Here is a 15,689-nt window from a genome sequence, read left to right as displayed (position 1 = left end):
CAAGCAATGAGAAAGCTGTGTACCAACCAGGTTAGACCAGCCTGAGAAGTCTGTCCAAACTCAAGGTAACAAAACATACTGTCCTCTAATAACTGGATTTTGACATCACATTTCACATCAGGCTATTAAACTGAGATTATTCTCTCCCAGCTATTAATCACAGAAGGCCAAGAAACAGTTTAGGGTGTGAACTTCTACAGCATTACGTATCTACACTGGCCACCCACAGACACTGGTCTGGAATTACATATAAGGTATCACTGATTTCTCAGAGAGAGAAGCAGAGAAAGAGGAAAAAAAAAATGTGTAGAGTTGCATATATCAGGTTTTGTAACAAATTCTGCCCAACAAGCCGTAAAATCCAGCAGCAATTATCATAAGAAAAAAAAATTGTACCTTGAATGCTTAAAGAATAGTGTAGCATCAGTCCAAAAGTTATCTGAAAGCCCTTGACCTCCTGCTAAATTCAGTGTTTTTTCCCCAAAATCTGTATGTTTCTATTTTGTGTTTTCAAGTACAACTTCCTCTATTCGGAGCCTTCTGTGAATGAAAGCTCCAAAGTTACATCATAAAAGGCATGTCAATAAATGAAAGAAGAAAAGGAAGCCCTCTCAGAAGGGCTGGAAAGAAGTTGTGTGTTTATAGTGTCTGTTACTGGCATCATCTCCAGGTTTATCTAACAGGAAGTCGTGAAGCTCGGCAATCTTTGTTTACAGCTCCATGTATTCTGTCCTAGTATTTCAAGTTCAAATATGTCTTAGAAGACAAAGGCAAGTCAATTCGACAATATTTGGATGCTGTATTTGCTAGAGCTGGACCCAAAACAGTAGAGACCTGAATCCCCCAAATAGATCAAAGTGTAGGTCTCTGTGAGTGGAAAAGTAATTTTAATCAAATGCAGTTTTTCACTCAACAAATACTGTTCTTAGCTCATGGAGATCCACTTCATGGTTCAATGAGCTCCTACCTGATAACCTCCTGCCTGATTCTTTTCTCTCCTAGTTTCCACTAAGCAGCCTTTTTTTTGACAAACAGTTTGGATTCTTAAATGACTAATAACACAAAATGAGAAAAGGGAGAGAGAGTTGAAAACAATCAATAGATCTGCAGTTTGAGCTTGAGCTGAGAAAGCAACTGGACTGAATACTAAAGCAAAACTCCCAATAATTTCAATGGAGCCGGGATTCCTTTCCATGCTGAAAGGCCATTTAACTGATTCATCACACTTCCAATATAATATAGGTCACAAAACATCATTCAGAAATTCTTCAGCAACAGAAGGGTGGGTTTTTTATTTCTTATGTAAGAAAATTAAATCCAGCCCAGTACTTCTAGATGTTACCTTTGGGGGGATTAGACATAAACTAGAACTCCCATATAGATCAGTTTCAATTAATGGTGGTTAGGCTGGATATGTTTAAAGACAAAGTAATCTGGCAAGGAAGAAAATAATTGTGTATGTGGAAGTAGTGAGAGGAGATTTGTGACTAGATGATCTTAGAGGTCTTTTCCAACTTAAACAATTCTATAATTTTACTCCAGTTCACAAGGCACTCCTATAATAAATTAACATTGAAAAGCAACACAATAATACAGCTCTAAGTTTCCCAAATAATTTTCTCTTGAAGGTGAAGATCCTTTTTGGATATTTTTCATCAACAAGAACAGATAACTCCCAGTCTAGATTCTATTTTCAGGAAGGATCTCTATTTTTCAGTCATCCCAATGAATGAAGTCTTTCAGCTAAAGGTTTCAGGTTAAACTCTATCAAATCTATCTAGGTCTGATTACAAGTATTTCTACACTGCTCTGATGTTTGGCTGTTGGTTTGGACTACAAATCTCATTATTTTTTTATGTACATATAAATGTTAGTGAAGAGGTTACCTTGAGAGATGAACCTTTAGGACTGAAACATTTAAATGGCTTCTTGTCTTCAGATACACCATCTTCTGGTATCTTTTGACGTTTCTCAGCAGCTTCAGCCCTTCTTCTTTCAATTTCTTCCTTCATCCTCTTCTTTTCCTCCTTAAAAAAAATGAATGGTTACTTTTTCTTTCAGAAACTACATCACCATTACAGGGCTGTTGAGTCCTGCAAACCAAATTTTCTAAGAGCAGACTTTCATGCCAGTTGAAAAAGTTCAGTGACCTGTCCAAAATCTATAAAAGCATTAGTGCTAATTCATCTCAGTGTTGAGGGTGCCAGGAAGACAGCTAGTCTGTGCTGCTTTAGTGTCTCCTCCCAGCGAAGTCACCAAATATATTGTTGTATATGCCACTTAAAGAGAGAAGAAAGCACATTTAGACTCAAATTCAGTTCCTCTGTATTTTCATGTATCATATTGGTACTGTTCTTCTGTCCATCTACTCTGACATTTATTACACCAGGGTTAATGCTTCACAAGGAAAAATCAGTAGGTGCCCAAAAAAAAAGAAGATTAAATGATTAGTTTTCCCTTCGCAGAATCACAGAATTAACCAGGTTGGAAAAGACCTCTGACATCATTGAATCCAACCTTTGACCCAATACCCCCTCATCTACTAGACCATGGCACTAAGTGCCACATCCAGTCTCTTCTAAACACCTCCAGGGACGGTGACTCCACCACATCCCCGGGCAGCCCATTCCAATGTCCAATCAGTCTCCCTGTAAAGAACTTCTTCATAATATCTAACCTAAACCTCCCCTGGCACAGCTTAAGACTGTGCCTTCTTGTCCTACTGCTGGTTGCCTGGGAGAGAAGACCAACCCCCACCTGGCTACACAACCTCCTTTCAGGGAGTTGTAGAGAGTGATGAGGTCTCCCCTGAGCCTCCTCTTCTCCAGGCTCAACAATCCCAGCTCCCTCAGCCTCTCATCACAGGACTTGTGCTCCAGACCCTTCACCAGTCTCGCTGTCCTTCTCTGGACCTGCTCCAGCACCTCAGTGTCCTTCCTGGACTGAGGGGCCCGGAACTGGACACAGTACTTAAGGTGTGGCCTAACCAGGGCCAAGTACAGGGGTAGATTCACTTCCCTGGTCCTGCTGGTCACACTGTTCCTGATCCAGGCCAGGATGTCATTGGCCTTCTTGGCCACCTGGGCACACTGCTGGATCCCATTCCTGTCAATCCAGACTCCCAGGTCCCTTTCTACCTGGCTGCTCTCCAGCCACTCTGTCCCCAGCCTGTAGGGCTGTTTGGGGTTGTTGTGTCCAAAGTGCAGGACCCGGCACTTTGCCTTATTGAGCCCCATGCAGTTGGATTCAGCTCATCTATCCAGTGTGTCCAGGTCCCTCTGCAGAGCCCTCCAGCTTTCTAGCAGATTGACACTCCCCCCCCAGCTTGGTGTCATCTGCAAATTTGGTAATGGTGGACTCAATCCCCTCATCCAGATCATCAATAAAGATATTAAACAGGACTGGGCCCAACACTGATCCCTGGGGGACGCCACTAATGACCGGATCCCAACTGGATGCAGCCCCATTCACCACCACTCTCTGGGCCCGGCCCTCCAGCCAGTTCCTAACCCAGCACAGTGCCCCTGTCCAAGCCGTGGGCTGCCAGTTTTTCCAGGAGTGTGCTGTGGGAGATGGTGTCAAAGGCTTGGCTGAAGGCCAGATAGACTACTTTAAAGAGATAAGTTTTACTTCACTAGCTACAAGTCAAACCTTCAAACACCATCATTGTGATTGCTGGTCAAGGGGGGGTCTTGGCGTCTATTGAGTTCTGTTGTAAAGATCTTAATATGTTAAAGGAATTGGTGCTCAGCTGTCAGAAACTACCATTATTATTCATTTACCATTTGTTTTCCAAACAATTAGGATTCCAAAATGATGCACCAGAGATCTGGAAATCCTATTTGTAGAGTCCCTTGGCAGAGGAAGTACAAGAAAACAGATGTGTTGAGTACTCAATATTTAAATAGACAGGAATATCTCCCTAATGAGATCTAGCCCATTGTAACTATATATAAAATTAGCATTCCAGCTTATCTGCAACAGATGAATTTTGACATGTGCTTTGTAATTCAGTTTACGTAATGTCAAATAGATACTCTGAACTCTGTCTATAACACTTCCCCCAACATTTTTCATCCCCAAGAAGATAAGAAATTTGTAACTGTTGGAGATGGAATCCTGACTCATGAATACATATACTAGAGCCCTGCTTTTCCTGAGGCAGGAATAGTAAAATGTTTTTCTACTGTGCATGACTGCATGTTTTACCTCAGGTCTTCCCTAGAGCACCTACATGATGTGGTGACTTGATATCAAATACAGCACACTTGCAGTTAAACCTGAAGGTTAGAAAATGGGGTGATTTTAATTGCATTTGAAATCAAGATGTCTTGCAACAGACAATCTCCTGACAGGAACTAAGAAACTAAGCAATGCCCACAATCCAGAGGACCCAGAAAAAGGCTACAATTTAAAGCAAAGCCACAGCATCAATTCCCCGTTCAGCAAACGCAGATCTAAGAATGAGAAATACCTGTATGTTTGGGTTCAGTCTTGCCTTCCTTGTTACACGCTCCTTACTCACCTATAAGCCAATCTCCTGTGGCCTCATTCTACCCTTTTGTTAAATTCAGCCCCACCAACTTCTTTTGCCTAAAAGTGTCTCTACAGACAATGCTACAGAGAGTTATCAACTAATGCAAAGACAGTGGAAGTATGGCAGTAACCAGGGAACAAAAAACACGTCTAACACTTCATACTTTACATTTACCTCTTCTCTGACTTTTCTTTCAGCTTCCTCCTGCTTCTTCTTTTGCTCCTCTTCCTCCAGGATTTTCCGGCGCTCCTCCCTCCTTTTCTTCAGTTCATCCAGCTCTGCTGCTGCCTCCTGCTGCTTCTCCTTCAACTTCTCGAGCTCCTCACTATCATTCTCACCTCGACGACGGCGCTGATCTTCTAGCCGCTTTAGAGCCTCGATCCCTGGCTTCGATTCCTCAGCATTTGCAGTCCCTCTCAAATTGGAGCGTCTGGGAAACAAATGAAAGGGAAGGTGATGCACCATGTGTTTTCCCATCCTGTCCAGAGCCACCTGCTGCCATGTGCTCACTAGCAGTGTGAGAGCACGGCACTCAAAGATATTTCCTTCTAAAACCTTTTGCTCCTAGCAAACTATGAGAGGCCCAAAACATTTTCATCTGGAGTTAGTAGGCTGGGCTACTACAAGGAAGACCTCTCCCATCTGCTGCCAGTGAGGAAGGAGTCTCTCATATGCTTGTGGGCACACAGGAGCTTCACCAGTCTGCCTGAGAACTTGTGCCACCTCCATTTTTAAAGAATTCAATAACTGAAGTCAAAATACTTAACATCTCTTGTAACTTCAGTAGGAGGTATCATGTCCCATCAGTATGCCTATTGTAGACAGCAAACTGTTAATATTCCACAACTCTGCTCTGCAGTTTGCTTATAAACACTTCCCAAATCAGATTGCACTTCATATACAAAACAAAGTAAAGGAAAGCCATAACTAAATCCTCTCTGCTGTCTTTAAATTGGATAAATTTGCATATAAAGACCTCACAGCAAAAATATTATGCTATGTTCTGTGTAATAAAAGATGTACGAATCCTTTGCTTTCAAAGGCAAATATTTTTTATAAACCCTCTAGAAAAAGACAAGCATCTTTGGGGACAGAACAAATTACTTGACTCAGGGAAAATAGAAAGAAATAAGAGAGGGGAGGGAGTGTTACAGCTTCAACAGTGTTTTAAAAAAACCCTAAAAAGGTTCCTATCTCATCTACAACACCTATCACTTCAACTCTCCAAGCACATACTAACAGAAAGGTTCACCAGAGTTTTTGCTGATGTTTTCTAGGGAAAGTATGGCTTTTTAATAAGAAACCGGAAATTATTTGCTAATGGTAACTTTCCACAGGAGAAAAACAGAAGTTTTCCAACCAGCTGTGTTATATGAGACAGAAAGAAAGAATAGCAAAAAAACCCCAAGTCCCAAACCTACAGAATGTGCATAGGTGAAGTGCATACTTTCAACAGTCAAATAGCATTGCTTTGTTAAATAACTATCACACCAGTGTTTAGAGAAATGTCTGCTCCCTGAATGTGTTTAATGTTACTGCTGACAAGGAGATAGGTACCTAAGAGGTATCAGTGTGCTATTCACAAGAGACAGAAAGACAGAAAGTGAAGGTACTTAATAAAGTCTTTTAAAAAACTTTCTGTACTGTTGGCATCCAAAAAAACCTGGATATTAATGACTTCATTAATGCAACCAGAGTGCTGCAGAGTATGATATGAATCAAATATTCCAACAATAACTGTTAGAAATGACAACACGAAGAACATATATCATATAAATTTGCAATCCAATGAATTACATCCAATCCTGGGAAGGTGCTCTTCATTCAGATAGATGCCACATCCAGATGGAGTTAACCATATAAAACAGGCTGTAGGACCAGAGCTGAATTATGTGATTTCAATATCGTAGTAAAATCTACTAACAGAGTTCTCTGCCTTCACATGATCTTACTAAATTGGATGAAATTTAGCATGGCATGCATGATTTAGGAATTTTATCACTTAAAAAAGTATAGCAAAATAGCAAAATTCATCTGTTCAAGTTCAGTATGAAAGACTGGCATTTATTTTGCAATGTATTAACTTGGTTTTAGAAAGTCTTTTCCATGTAAGGATGTAACACCACAAAGCAAAGCTAAAGAAAAAAAGTCCCAGAGGTCTGTAAAGGTGTCTACCTACAGCAGTCTCATACCTGATTTTCTAACCTAGAGTTAAAAGTACATAATTTATATTTCCCTAACGTCACATTATCACAATCCGTTTCTGCTGCACATCCAGTCCTGTGGTTTTTTGCATTGCAATCACTTAAACCATGAGAGTAGAACCACAAGACCACTCTCCATCATAAGTGTCAAGTTAAAATAAATGGCCATGAATAAGACTTTGCATCAGGTAGCGAAGCCCAATTACAGAAACTCCTGCCTTTTTAAATTAAAAATACATATGCAATTAACTAAAGTACTGTGAGAAAACATTGGTAACTTTATCTGAAATTTCATTTAGCCCATTCAAAAGCAAAGGGAAGAACAATATTGAGGTATGATTTTGTGTGGCTGCCCAGACTGAAATACCTCTGATTCAGTTTGGAGAGATACCGAGAACCCAAAATGTTCCCTGAGCCTCTACAAGGCACTAAGTATTCCTAAGGATCCAGTGTACCTAAAGCTGCACAGGGCATGAGAAATCCCTGGCTATCTTAAGGCTTTCCTGCTTCATTGCAAGGTTGTAGACTCTATAGCAAACAAACCCAGGAACCTCACTTTTTTTTTTTCATTGCCTCTTGTCTCTGAAGTCTGTGTTACCAGCCTACCAAGACCTGCAGGCTTTGGGCCCAAAAAGATGCAAGAGATCACTTTGGATGGACACAGTGATCTCCCTGGCAAGGACAAATACTCGACCTTCAGAATTAAGAGAATGAAGAATGTAACACTTGCTAAGATTCTCTTAATAAAGATCCATTCTGTTCTACATCAGCACAGAAGTCCTCAGTAACTTCAGTGCAGGCAGCCTCAGTGAAGTTAATAGCTGCTCTCAGCTTTCAACTGATAGAAGCCAATTGCAGAATCTAGTCTTAACATTTTTGTTTGGAGACCTCAGGTGATTATTTTGGCCTCTTTACAATGGAGGACATTGAAATTTTCTAGCTTATTTTATTCTCATGCTGCTCACAGGACTGATTCTGCATAATCCAAAATACCAAAAAATAAATTGACAGTAATTCTCCTTTTTTTCCTCCACTTCCAAATGCTCTGTTTTCAAGGGACACTGGGAATCTCTGTTGCATACTGTCAATATTGCTAAATTAGCACTGAGATGCTGAGTGGAGGAAGAGTTTCATAAGCACCTCTTTGGTGCTAAGAAGTGAAGATGATTGCCGCTTTCAGAAAAGGAGGAGAAGGAAAGAAGTGGTTTGTGGGAGCCAAAAATGTCAGAAGAATGTGAAAAAACATGTTACACCATGTTTAAGACTTTTGCAGTCCTGTATAAGAATAGGGAGGGAGCCAGGTGAGAGGGAAGATGGGAAGGGAAAGCCATAAAAAGGGGGGTTATTCTGTATTTTTCTTTAGCCTCCACTACCCTATTTTGTTCTTGAACCTCACCGCTGAGAATTAGACAAGTTATATTCTTTCTAACTATAATTGATATGTTCATAATAAAAAAACAAACAAACAAACAAAACCAAAAACAAAACCCAAAAAAACCCCCAAAGAATAGTTCCAAACAAAGCCCAATTCTGTGGAGGCAGTTCATTAGAAAATAGGCCAAGAGCCCTAATTAATATCTAACAACCCAACAAACACTGGAGTCTCTGCTGATGTTGCCAACCCAAGTCTTTTACTTAGCTGATAAAAGGTTACTCAACAGGCTTATTCCCACTTCTATGAAACAGTAGAAGAAAAGCAAAAATAGAAAAATAAAGAGTGAAAACTCAAATCCGCATGTTGCCTCTAATGCCCATCTCCCACAGGAAGTAAAGCAAATGAAAACACAACGAATTTATTTTTAGAAAACCATTCTCATGCTATTGATGATGTGACCCAAGCCATGATGCAGGACAGTTTTGAGCAAGGCCAATTTCCTGCTATTCCATCTCTGTCTTTTGGCTTTAGGTCAGGGTGTCTCCAGGGTCTTTTGAACTGCATTTTATTTTGAGAAAGTTTGTTTTTCCCGGAAGAATCACAAGGGGAGGTACAATAGCAAATCCCATGTGCCATGCACAGATTTCTCAAAGTGCCTGGAGAGCTTAACCTTTTCTTTGCCTGTGTCCATGTAGGACGAAGAGAGATGCAGAAGGAGAAAAATTTAGATTTCTAACCTACTCATCCCTGGGTTTCTGCTAAAAGGAAGAACTTAATTTGTACTTCATGTGTCCCCTGCTTTTAACTGGCAGGAAGGATTCTTTTAAATAAAATATTCACTAATAATTTGTTACCTTCATTGAATTTCCCAATATAGCCAAGAGGCAAATATTTCCTTAAAAAGAAAAATGAAAACCAAAGTCTGGCCCAGCTTATAAAAAAAAAAAAAAAAAAAATTCATCTAACTGAAAAAAACCCCCACTTTTCTAGAGAAGCCATTAATTTCAAGGTTTGCCTTGAAATCAAGGGAGAAGTTCTTTCAGGAGTTCTCAACTGGATTGTGCTTCATTCTGCAATACAGAGTCTAATTAAAAACAGGTGGATAACTGGCAATAGGTTACTAAAGTAAAGGTTGAGATCTGACCAAAAAAATTAGAGAACACAAAATCTGGGTTTTCATGTTTGGCCTCTGTGCAGATATTAGAAATAAATGAGGAAGGAAACCCACAGCAAAGTGAAAATAAGACACTTGTCTCTACTGAGGGAGCAAGGCTATTGAAATCTGCTTTCTGTACTTCATTTTGTTACTGCAACAACATGGGAGTAATTGTTAGAAACCATATACCTAAACCAAATGAATGCCTGAGCCTCTGCTGATTTTTCCAACACAATTCCTCCACTCAGCTGCTACAAGGCTATTAAACAGAGACCCAGGGATGGCCCCTGCTCTGCTATAATATGTGAGCTCAATTCTTACTTGAAACTTACCCAAAAGCATTCTCAGTAGGTTTAAGTTTTGGGGCAGTGAGTTCACGTTCTCCGTTCTGTGTCTTTTGTTCAGGAACACCCTTCTTCTGATCCCAGACACTTTTCATTTCCTCTTTGGGTGCTTTTCCTTTATCTTTTTCATCTTTTACCTGTTCAGGAGGTATCATAAATCACAGAACAAAACACAAGAAACAAACAAAAAAGAAGTCACGATGAGACATTCTAATTAACAGCAGAGAAACCCAGATTTCTTAGTATTAATGAGAACTCTCTTCAAGATGTTCATGTGCTTTATGGCAGAAGCAATATGTAAAGCTCTAAACTGTGATCAACCATCACTGTCCTGAGTGATCAAAGCATCTTGAATAACATTCTGTGAAAGTATTTGTTGAAGCCAGGGACTATGCTACCATACTAACTCATCCTGCATCTGCATCCCAACTCTCTTCTTTCCCACTGCAACACCACTGACCTGCTGCCTATTAAGATTCTGGGTTGCAAACTCTTTGGGACTAAGCTTGTGGATACATTCTTGGTACAAGGTTTAGGGTATTGAGGCAATATAAATAACACATAACTCCACTGATTGTCAAGGTTGCTTGACAAATTTCACACTTTTCTGTGTCACAGCACATCTTCAGTGTTGCAAGAATAATGGCCAAAGCACAAAATTCTCTTTGTATAAGACTAAAACTTTCTCTGACAAAAAGCACAATCCTACCAGGAGCTAGTCATGGGTAGTGTTACCAGACATAAATATTTAATCCTATGAAGAAGCAAATGCTGCAGAAAATGCTAGAGTAAAAAGTCCCTTCATCCTTCCAAAACTTTGTCCTAGAATTTGTAATAGTAGTCAAGTAATCCATCAGTGCATGGATTTCACTCTCCAGTATTCCTTCAGAGTTATGAGTTTGAAGTATTTATCAATACCTCGGATGACCTGATACCAGCATGCTGAGTCATGGTTAGATGTTGATAAGAGGAGAAAGTGGACTGATTTAAGTTCTTTATTCTCAGGTAGAAAGATTCTCACTCAGCTAAGACTACCAACCAAAATAGACTTTCAACAGCAGCAGAAGAAACATGTACCTCCAAAACATTTATTTGCTTTCCCCAGTTCTACTATGTTGGCAGAATATTCTAGTTGGCAAGAAAAAAATACCTCCTGTGAAGAATTCAAATGGAGACCTTTAGAATATAAATACTTTTGTCCTTTGGGAGCCTGGCATGTTGCCATCCCATTTGCTAACTAGAAAGAAAAATAATTTCTATAACAGTTCTATCTGCAACACAACTGCTTTTATGGTGTCCTAAGCTGCACCTTGAAATAAAAAACTAATATACACTCTCAAATCAAATGAAATTTCTATCCTTTCTCATTGAAGAATGACTTCTGGAGTTGTAATGTCTTTATCAACAAAGGATGAGCTCAGAGTCTTCAAAGATCCTCCTAAGGCATTGAATTAGGCTGTTGCTGACTGAAGTCCCAGAGTCAGTCTCTGACTTAACCTGAGGCCAGTTTGCTTGTTCACAGAAACAATGGATAATGCCATGGATAATACCACGGATGGCACACACTGTAAGTGAGTATGGGATGGTCGAACTACTCCAGCAAATTTGCCACTGGTGGGGGAGGTTGGGCACGATTTGCTCTGTCGTGGGAGCAGGCAGCAGCAGTGCAGACTTTTCCCACCCTCCCCTGCCAACAGGCTTTAGCCATGACCTGGCAGAAGCACCCTGACAGACAGGAGGGAAGTTCAGCTTCCATGACCGTGCATTCTTTGACCATGATGCTGTAACTGCTACAAGCGAGACCTTTATTACCAGCAGCCTCAAGGAATGATTTACTGTTTTCTAGGAGCTGAGACAACCAGGCCTATTAATTGATCCTAATGAATGCCATCGGACAGTAACATCTTTTGGGTGTTCCCAAATCTGAGTAAGACTGTAGCTAGTGATCATGTTCACAAAAAATAAAATAAATAAATAAAATTTCTGCTGCCTGTTAGCAGTCTCCCAACCCTTCAGTCCCGGACAGCGTGATACTGAAACCGGCTGTGTTGATTGTTGCAAAATTTCTCATGCCAGGATGTCTGTGTTGGGATTTCGAGAGCATAGGATTTCCTTGGCTGAGATTTTCATCGAGACTTTTCCAAGTCTTATTAAAAAGCCAACACTCCCAGCTGCCTGATGTATTCAGGTCCACTGGGGAGGGTCATATCTCTTACATCTTAATTGAAATCCCTGAGAAAACTAATAATAAAACAATATAGTTTGAAAATTAATAGGTTAGGAACTAGTATTTCAGAAGCCAGTAGGATTTATGGTAATGTGTCTGCATTTGAGAAAACCATTAACACAGTTTGGCCTCTTTATTCAAAAAGATGGTAAAACAGGATATTACAGAAACATTTCACAGCTTTTGGGCCCAATCCTTCTCCTACTAATTTTAATGCCAAAATAGAGATTGATTAGCACAGAAGAAGAAACTGTTGCATCCTATTCCAAAGGCAGGCAGCAGAAAAAGTTCTTTCCCTTGTCTCACTGGTTCCCTAAATTACAAACTAATTCAGATTCTGCTGAATTCAGTAAAAATGACTACACTGACTCCACTTGGAGCAGACGTGATATTACCTGAATTGAAACAGTTCACATGCTCTCACAAATCTTGATATCAATATAGAATATGAACAAAGGCATGTTTAGTGAATTTCCAGCTTAATGTATTTATATTTTAATCTTTCTTTACACTACTTCTTTTCAGTTAGAGTTTTATGCTACTATTTGAGAGTTGAGATTTCTAAATCTTGAGTTTGAACACCTTCAAACTGAGGCGAATCTGTTACTGAGGTTGGGGTCATCCGCCAAATTTGATTCCTTATTTCAGCTCAATTACTTGGTGAGTTAAAAGCTGTGGGCATCTGGGTCTCGAACTTCCATTTAGAGCCAACTACTACACCCAAATACCATGGGAAAAGCAACTGTTGCAGCACAAAGTGGAAGCAGGAAATACCAGGAGTCTCACATCATGAGAAAGCTTTTTCTTATGAACTTTTCAGGTCACTTTTAAGAAGTAAAAATTGTGCAACAGTGCAGAAAATGAGACAAATTTTGCTTGCCAATTTGATCAAAACCTGAATTTCAAGGGCCAGGTTTTGATCACATTAAGAAAGAACATGATTGCAAAAGCAAAATCTGATTATGTAGATAGACTGTATTGCTTCAGGATCTTGTTCATGGAACACTGCTGTCCTCTTAACTGCATGTATGCTCAGAAATAGATCTCATTGAATTTGTATGTCCTTGAAACAGGTGAAGGAGTAGAAATGGGAGCCTGATCTTGCCCTGGAAGCAACAATCAGGATTTTCAAAACACTTTGAATGCTCAGCATGATAGATACACTTGCAAAAGATTTACCTTTCACTGGATGGCTGTTCAGCATTGCACTAAAAATGGGATTCTATTACACTGTCTCATCTTGAGCATCCAAAGATGGAAACATTAAAATCATAAGTAAGTCTTACCAATTTCCTGGAATAATCTAGCCAGTGGGTAGGGTTTAAAAGCATGACAAGAGCTCCAGTGAGAGTTGACTGAGCTCCACATAAACACAAGCAGGACAACTGTGTCTTAAGTTCCCCTCCAAAATCAAAGTTTGTGTTCACTTACAGACTCCTTTTTACATTTATTTGTAATATTCAAAGACATAGGTGAATATTGGAAGATGATTCGGTCTTTTGAACTCTTAATGTAATCCATTTCTTATTTTTTTTGCACAGCTCTTACCTCTAAATTGGGTTAATTTAAAGTGATTGTCTACTTTTTCAAGTGCACTATTCTGAAGATCTCCATTAGTTCTCATTTTACACTTCCCCTTTTGAGAGTAATTTATTCTAGTGTTGCCAATGTCTCTCCTGATTCATCAGGAACCTTTCTTCTAACCATCTTCATCACTTCATTCGTCTTTTCCATCTCATATGACACTTACTCAAAATATACCTTAGATAATCAAGCCATGCAACTGGACATAAAATCTTATGACGTGATTTGCCTTCCTCACTCTCTGAGGGTGAGCTAAGCATCTCCAGCATGTTCTGAATTGATCCACCATCTAAGGACTAGAGCCGACCCTCTTCAACTTCAATGCTCCCATGCAGCTGGGTGAACAGCAAACTGCCTGTTACTAGATCTTTGGGGTGGGCCTCCCTTTAAACCCAAGTGAGTCCAAGCCTCTAAGGCCTTGACCATTCTCAATGTCTAATTAGAACTGGGGGATATTTTAAGACCTGCTGCGTTGAACCAAAACCACAGTTGCTTACACAGCACTGAACGTGGCTCCCTGTGTCCATCTGTAACCTGAAGAGTAAATGGTCCCCAAATCTTATTTACTTACCATACAGTAAAACATCATGGCACCAGCTCCTGTGTTTACAGTAGGAATGCAATGCAGTAAATTTTGTAGATTTGCTCTTTAAAACAAAAGAAGAATCTTGGGTATGCTGTTTATACAACAGGGTATTGCAGTTTTGGAGGAAATCATTAGTTAAGGCAGGCGGCCAAAGGCCTAGATGATTATTATTATATTATTATTGTAAGAGTAGGTTTCATTCATAGGGAAAAAGTTCACAGTAAAGTGAGAGGAAACCAAGGAAGGATGATTAGTTGATACTGTCCTGAAAAATTCATCCCTAGAGTGCAAACCATCCTTGTATAGTTGACCAAACTGAGTTTCTTGAAATATTTGTTTTAAGACAAACAGGAATTGGTGCTAAAGCCCCCAAAGAACAAAATATTTAAGCATTAACTTAATTTTAAGCACATAAGTAAGTAGTTTCATCCCTATTTATTTCAGCAGGATTACACACATTCTTGAACTGAAGCACATGCTTAAGCACTTTGCTGAAGAAGAAACTTTTGGTTATAGCTGTCTTACTTGTTTTCTTATCTCGAGTTTCCCTACCACATTCAAACCAATGGTTTATGAGTTACCTGATCTTTTCTGGAGGTAGGTTGGAGTTTCTCTTCTGGTAACTTTTCCCTTTTATCTTCCACTCTAACCTCCTTTTCTTCCTCCTTCGTTTTTGGGTTTTCAATAATAACTTTTTTAACGCGAAAACATCACATCTGTTTGCACTTTCGCTTTTCCACTGTGCTCGTGTACCAATCCTGGGTGCAGCCACAGCTCCATCACACACTGCTGTGCCCACATCTCCATGTGCCACTGTGCTCCCTCCACCCTCTCCAAATTCTCCACCCTCTCAACCCTCTCCCACTTCCCGCATCTGGGCCTTTCTCCCTCGTGTGGTGTCATGCTCACACGTCCCAGCAGAGAGCTCTCTCTTGTGATTGCATTTAACACACAACATTCCTCACACAGCTTTACCAGGTGCTCACAATATTTTGTGCCAAACCGTGTTTGCCTCCACCTCATGTGTGTCACCACACTAGGCAGTTTGCAGCAGCTGAGAAAAAAAAGGTAGCAAAAAATCATGCAGAGGTCTGAACGTGCAAGGTTTTCTTTGAGTGATAGAGTGAGGTCAGGCATGTTGTGGCCTCAATTATTGGTAGGCAGAGAGAGCTTTAATTTTAAAAAGAGAGAGTGAGAGCACAAGTATTAGTCATTTCAGTGCAGGAATAGATCTGTGAGGAAATTCCAAATCAATCATTTTTTTCTTGCATTACATTTCTCACAAACAACAGGTGTCTTAGTTTGGTGCAAAATGTTTACTGTACCTGTTTTCTTACTGCTTGGAGTTTTTCCTCTTGCGCTTTCTTATCTTTTACCTGCTTATCCTGTATTTTCTGTTCTTCCATCTTTTGTTTTTCCTTTAATTTCTCTGCTTCTAATCTAGCCCTTTCCTCAGCTGCCCTCTTCTCTTCTTCTGCCTTAGCCCTCTCCTCAGCTGCCTTCTTCTCTTCTTCTGCCTTAGCCCTCTCCTCAGCTGCCCTCTTCTCTTCTTCTGCCTTAGCTCTTTCCTCAGCTGCCCTCTTTTCTTCCTCTGCTTTCTGTTTTTCCTCAGCTACCCTCTTTTCTTCCTCTGCTTTCTGTTTTTCCTCAGCTGCCCTCTTTTCTTCCTCTGCTTT

The 15,689-nt window shown here is 40.0% G+C and overlaps 1 protein-coding gene across 12 annotated transcripts in view; it reads right to left on the bottom strand.

Moving 5' to 3' along the window:
- The window catches only part of CALD1 (caldesmon 1), a 196,550-nt gene that overhangs the window by 14,433 nt on the left and 166,428 nt on the right, over positions 1 to 15,689 (bottom strand). For 10 of the 12 annotated variants that reach the window (XR_003530347.1, XM_027659567.1, XM_027659570.1 and 7 more), the window contains 5 exons: positions 15,339 to 15,689; positions 14,595 to 14,678; positions 9,605 to 9,753; positions 4,712 to 4,967; positions 1,887 to 2,027 (listed from right to left, as the gene is read on the bottom strand). The exon at positions 15,339 to 15,689 is cut by the window's right edge and continues 652 nt beyond it. Coding sequence is in view for 11 of the 12 variants with exons in the window: in XM_027659567.1 (XP_027515368.1) it covers positions 1,887 to 2,027; positions 4,712 to 4,967; positions 9,605 to 9,753; positions 14,595 to 14,678; positions 15,339 to 15,689 (981 nt within the window). In the remaining variant the exon portion in view is untranslated. The remainder of the gene's footprint in view (positions 1 to 1,886; positions 2,028 to 4,711; positions 4,968 to 9,604; positions 9,754 to 14,594; positions 14,679 to 15,338) is intronic. The other 2 variants (XM_027659615.1, XM_027659635.1) reach the window with 2 other exon arrangements.

The sequence above is a fragment of the Corapipo altera genome, unplaced genomic scaffold, assembly GCF_003945725.1.
Source record: "Corapipo altera isolate COAL_440 unplaced genomic scaffold, ASM394572v1 1, whole genome shotgun sequence".
Lineage (NCBI taxonomy): Eukaryota > Metazoa > Chordata > Aves > Passeriformes > Pipridae > Corapipo > Corapipo altera.
Note: the sequence above shows the minus strand (reverse complement) of the source record. Positions and strands in the feature narration are given on the sequence as shown.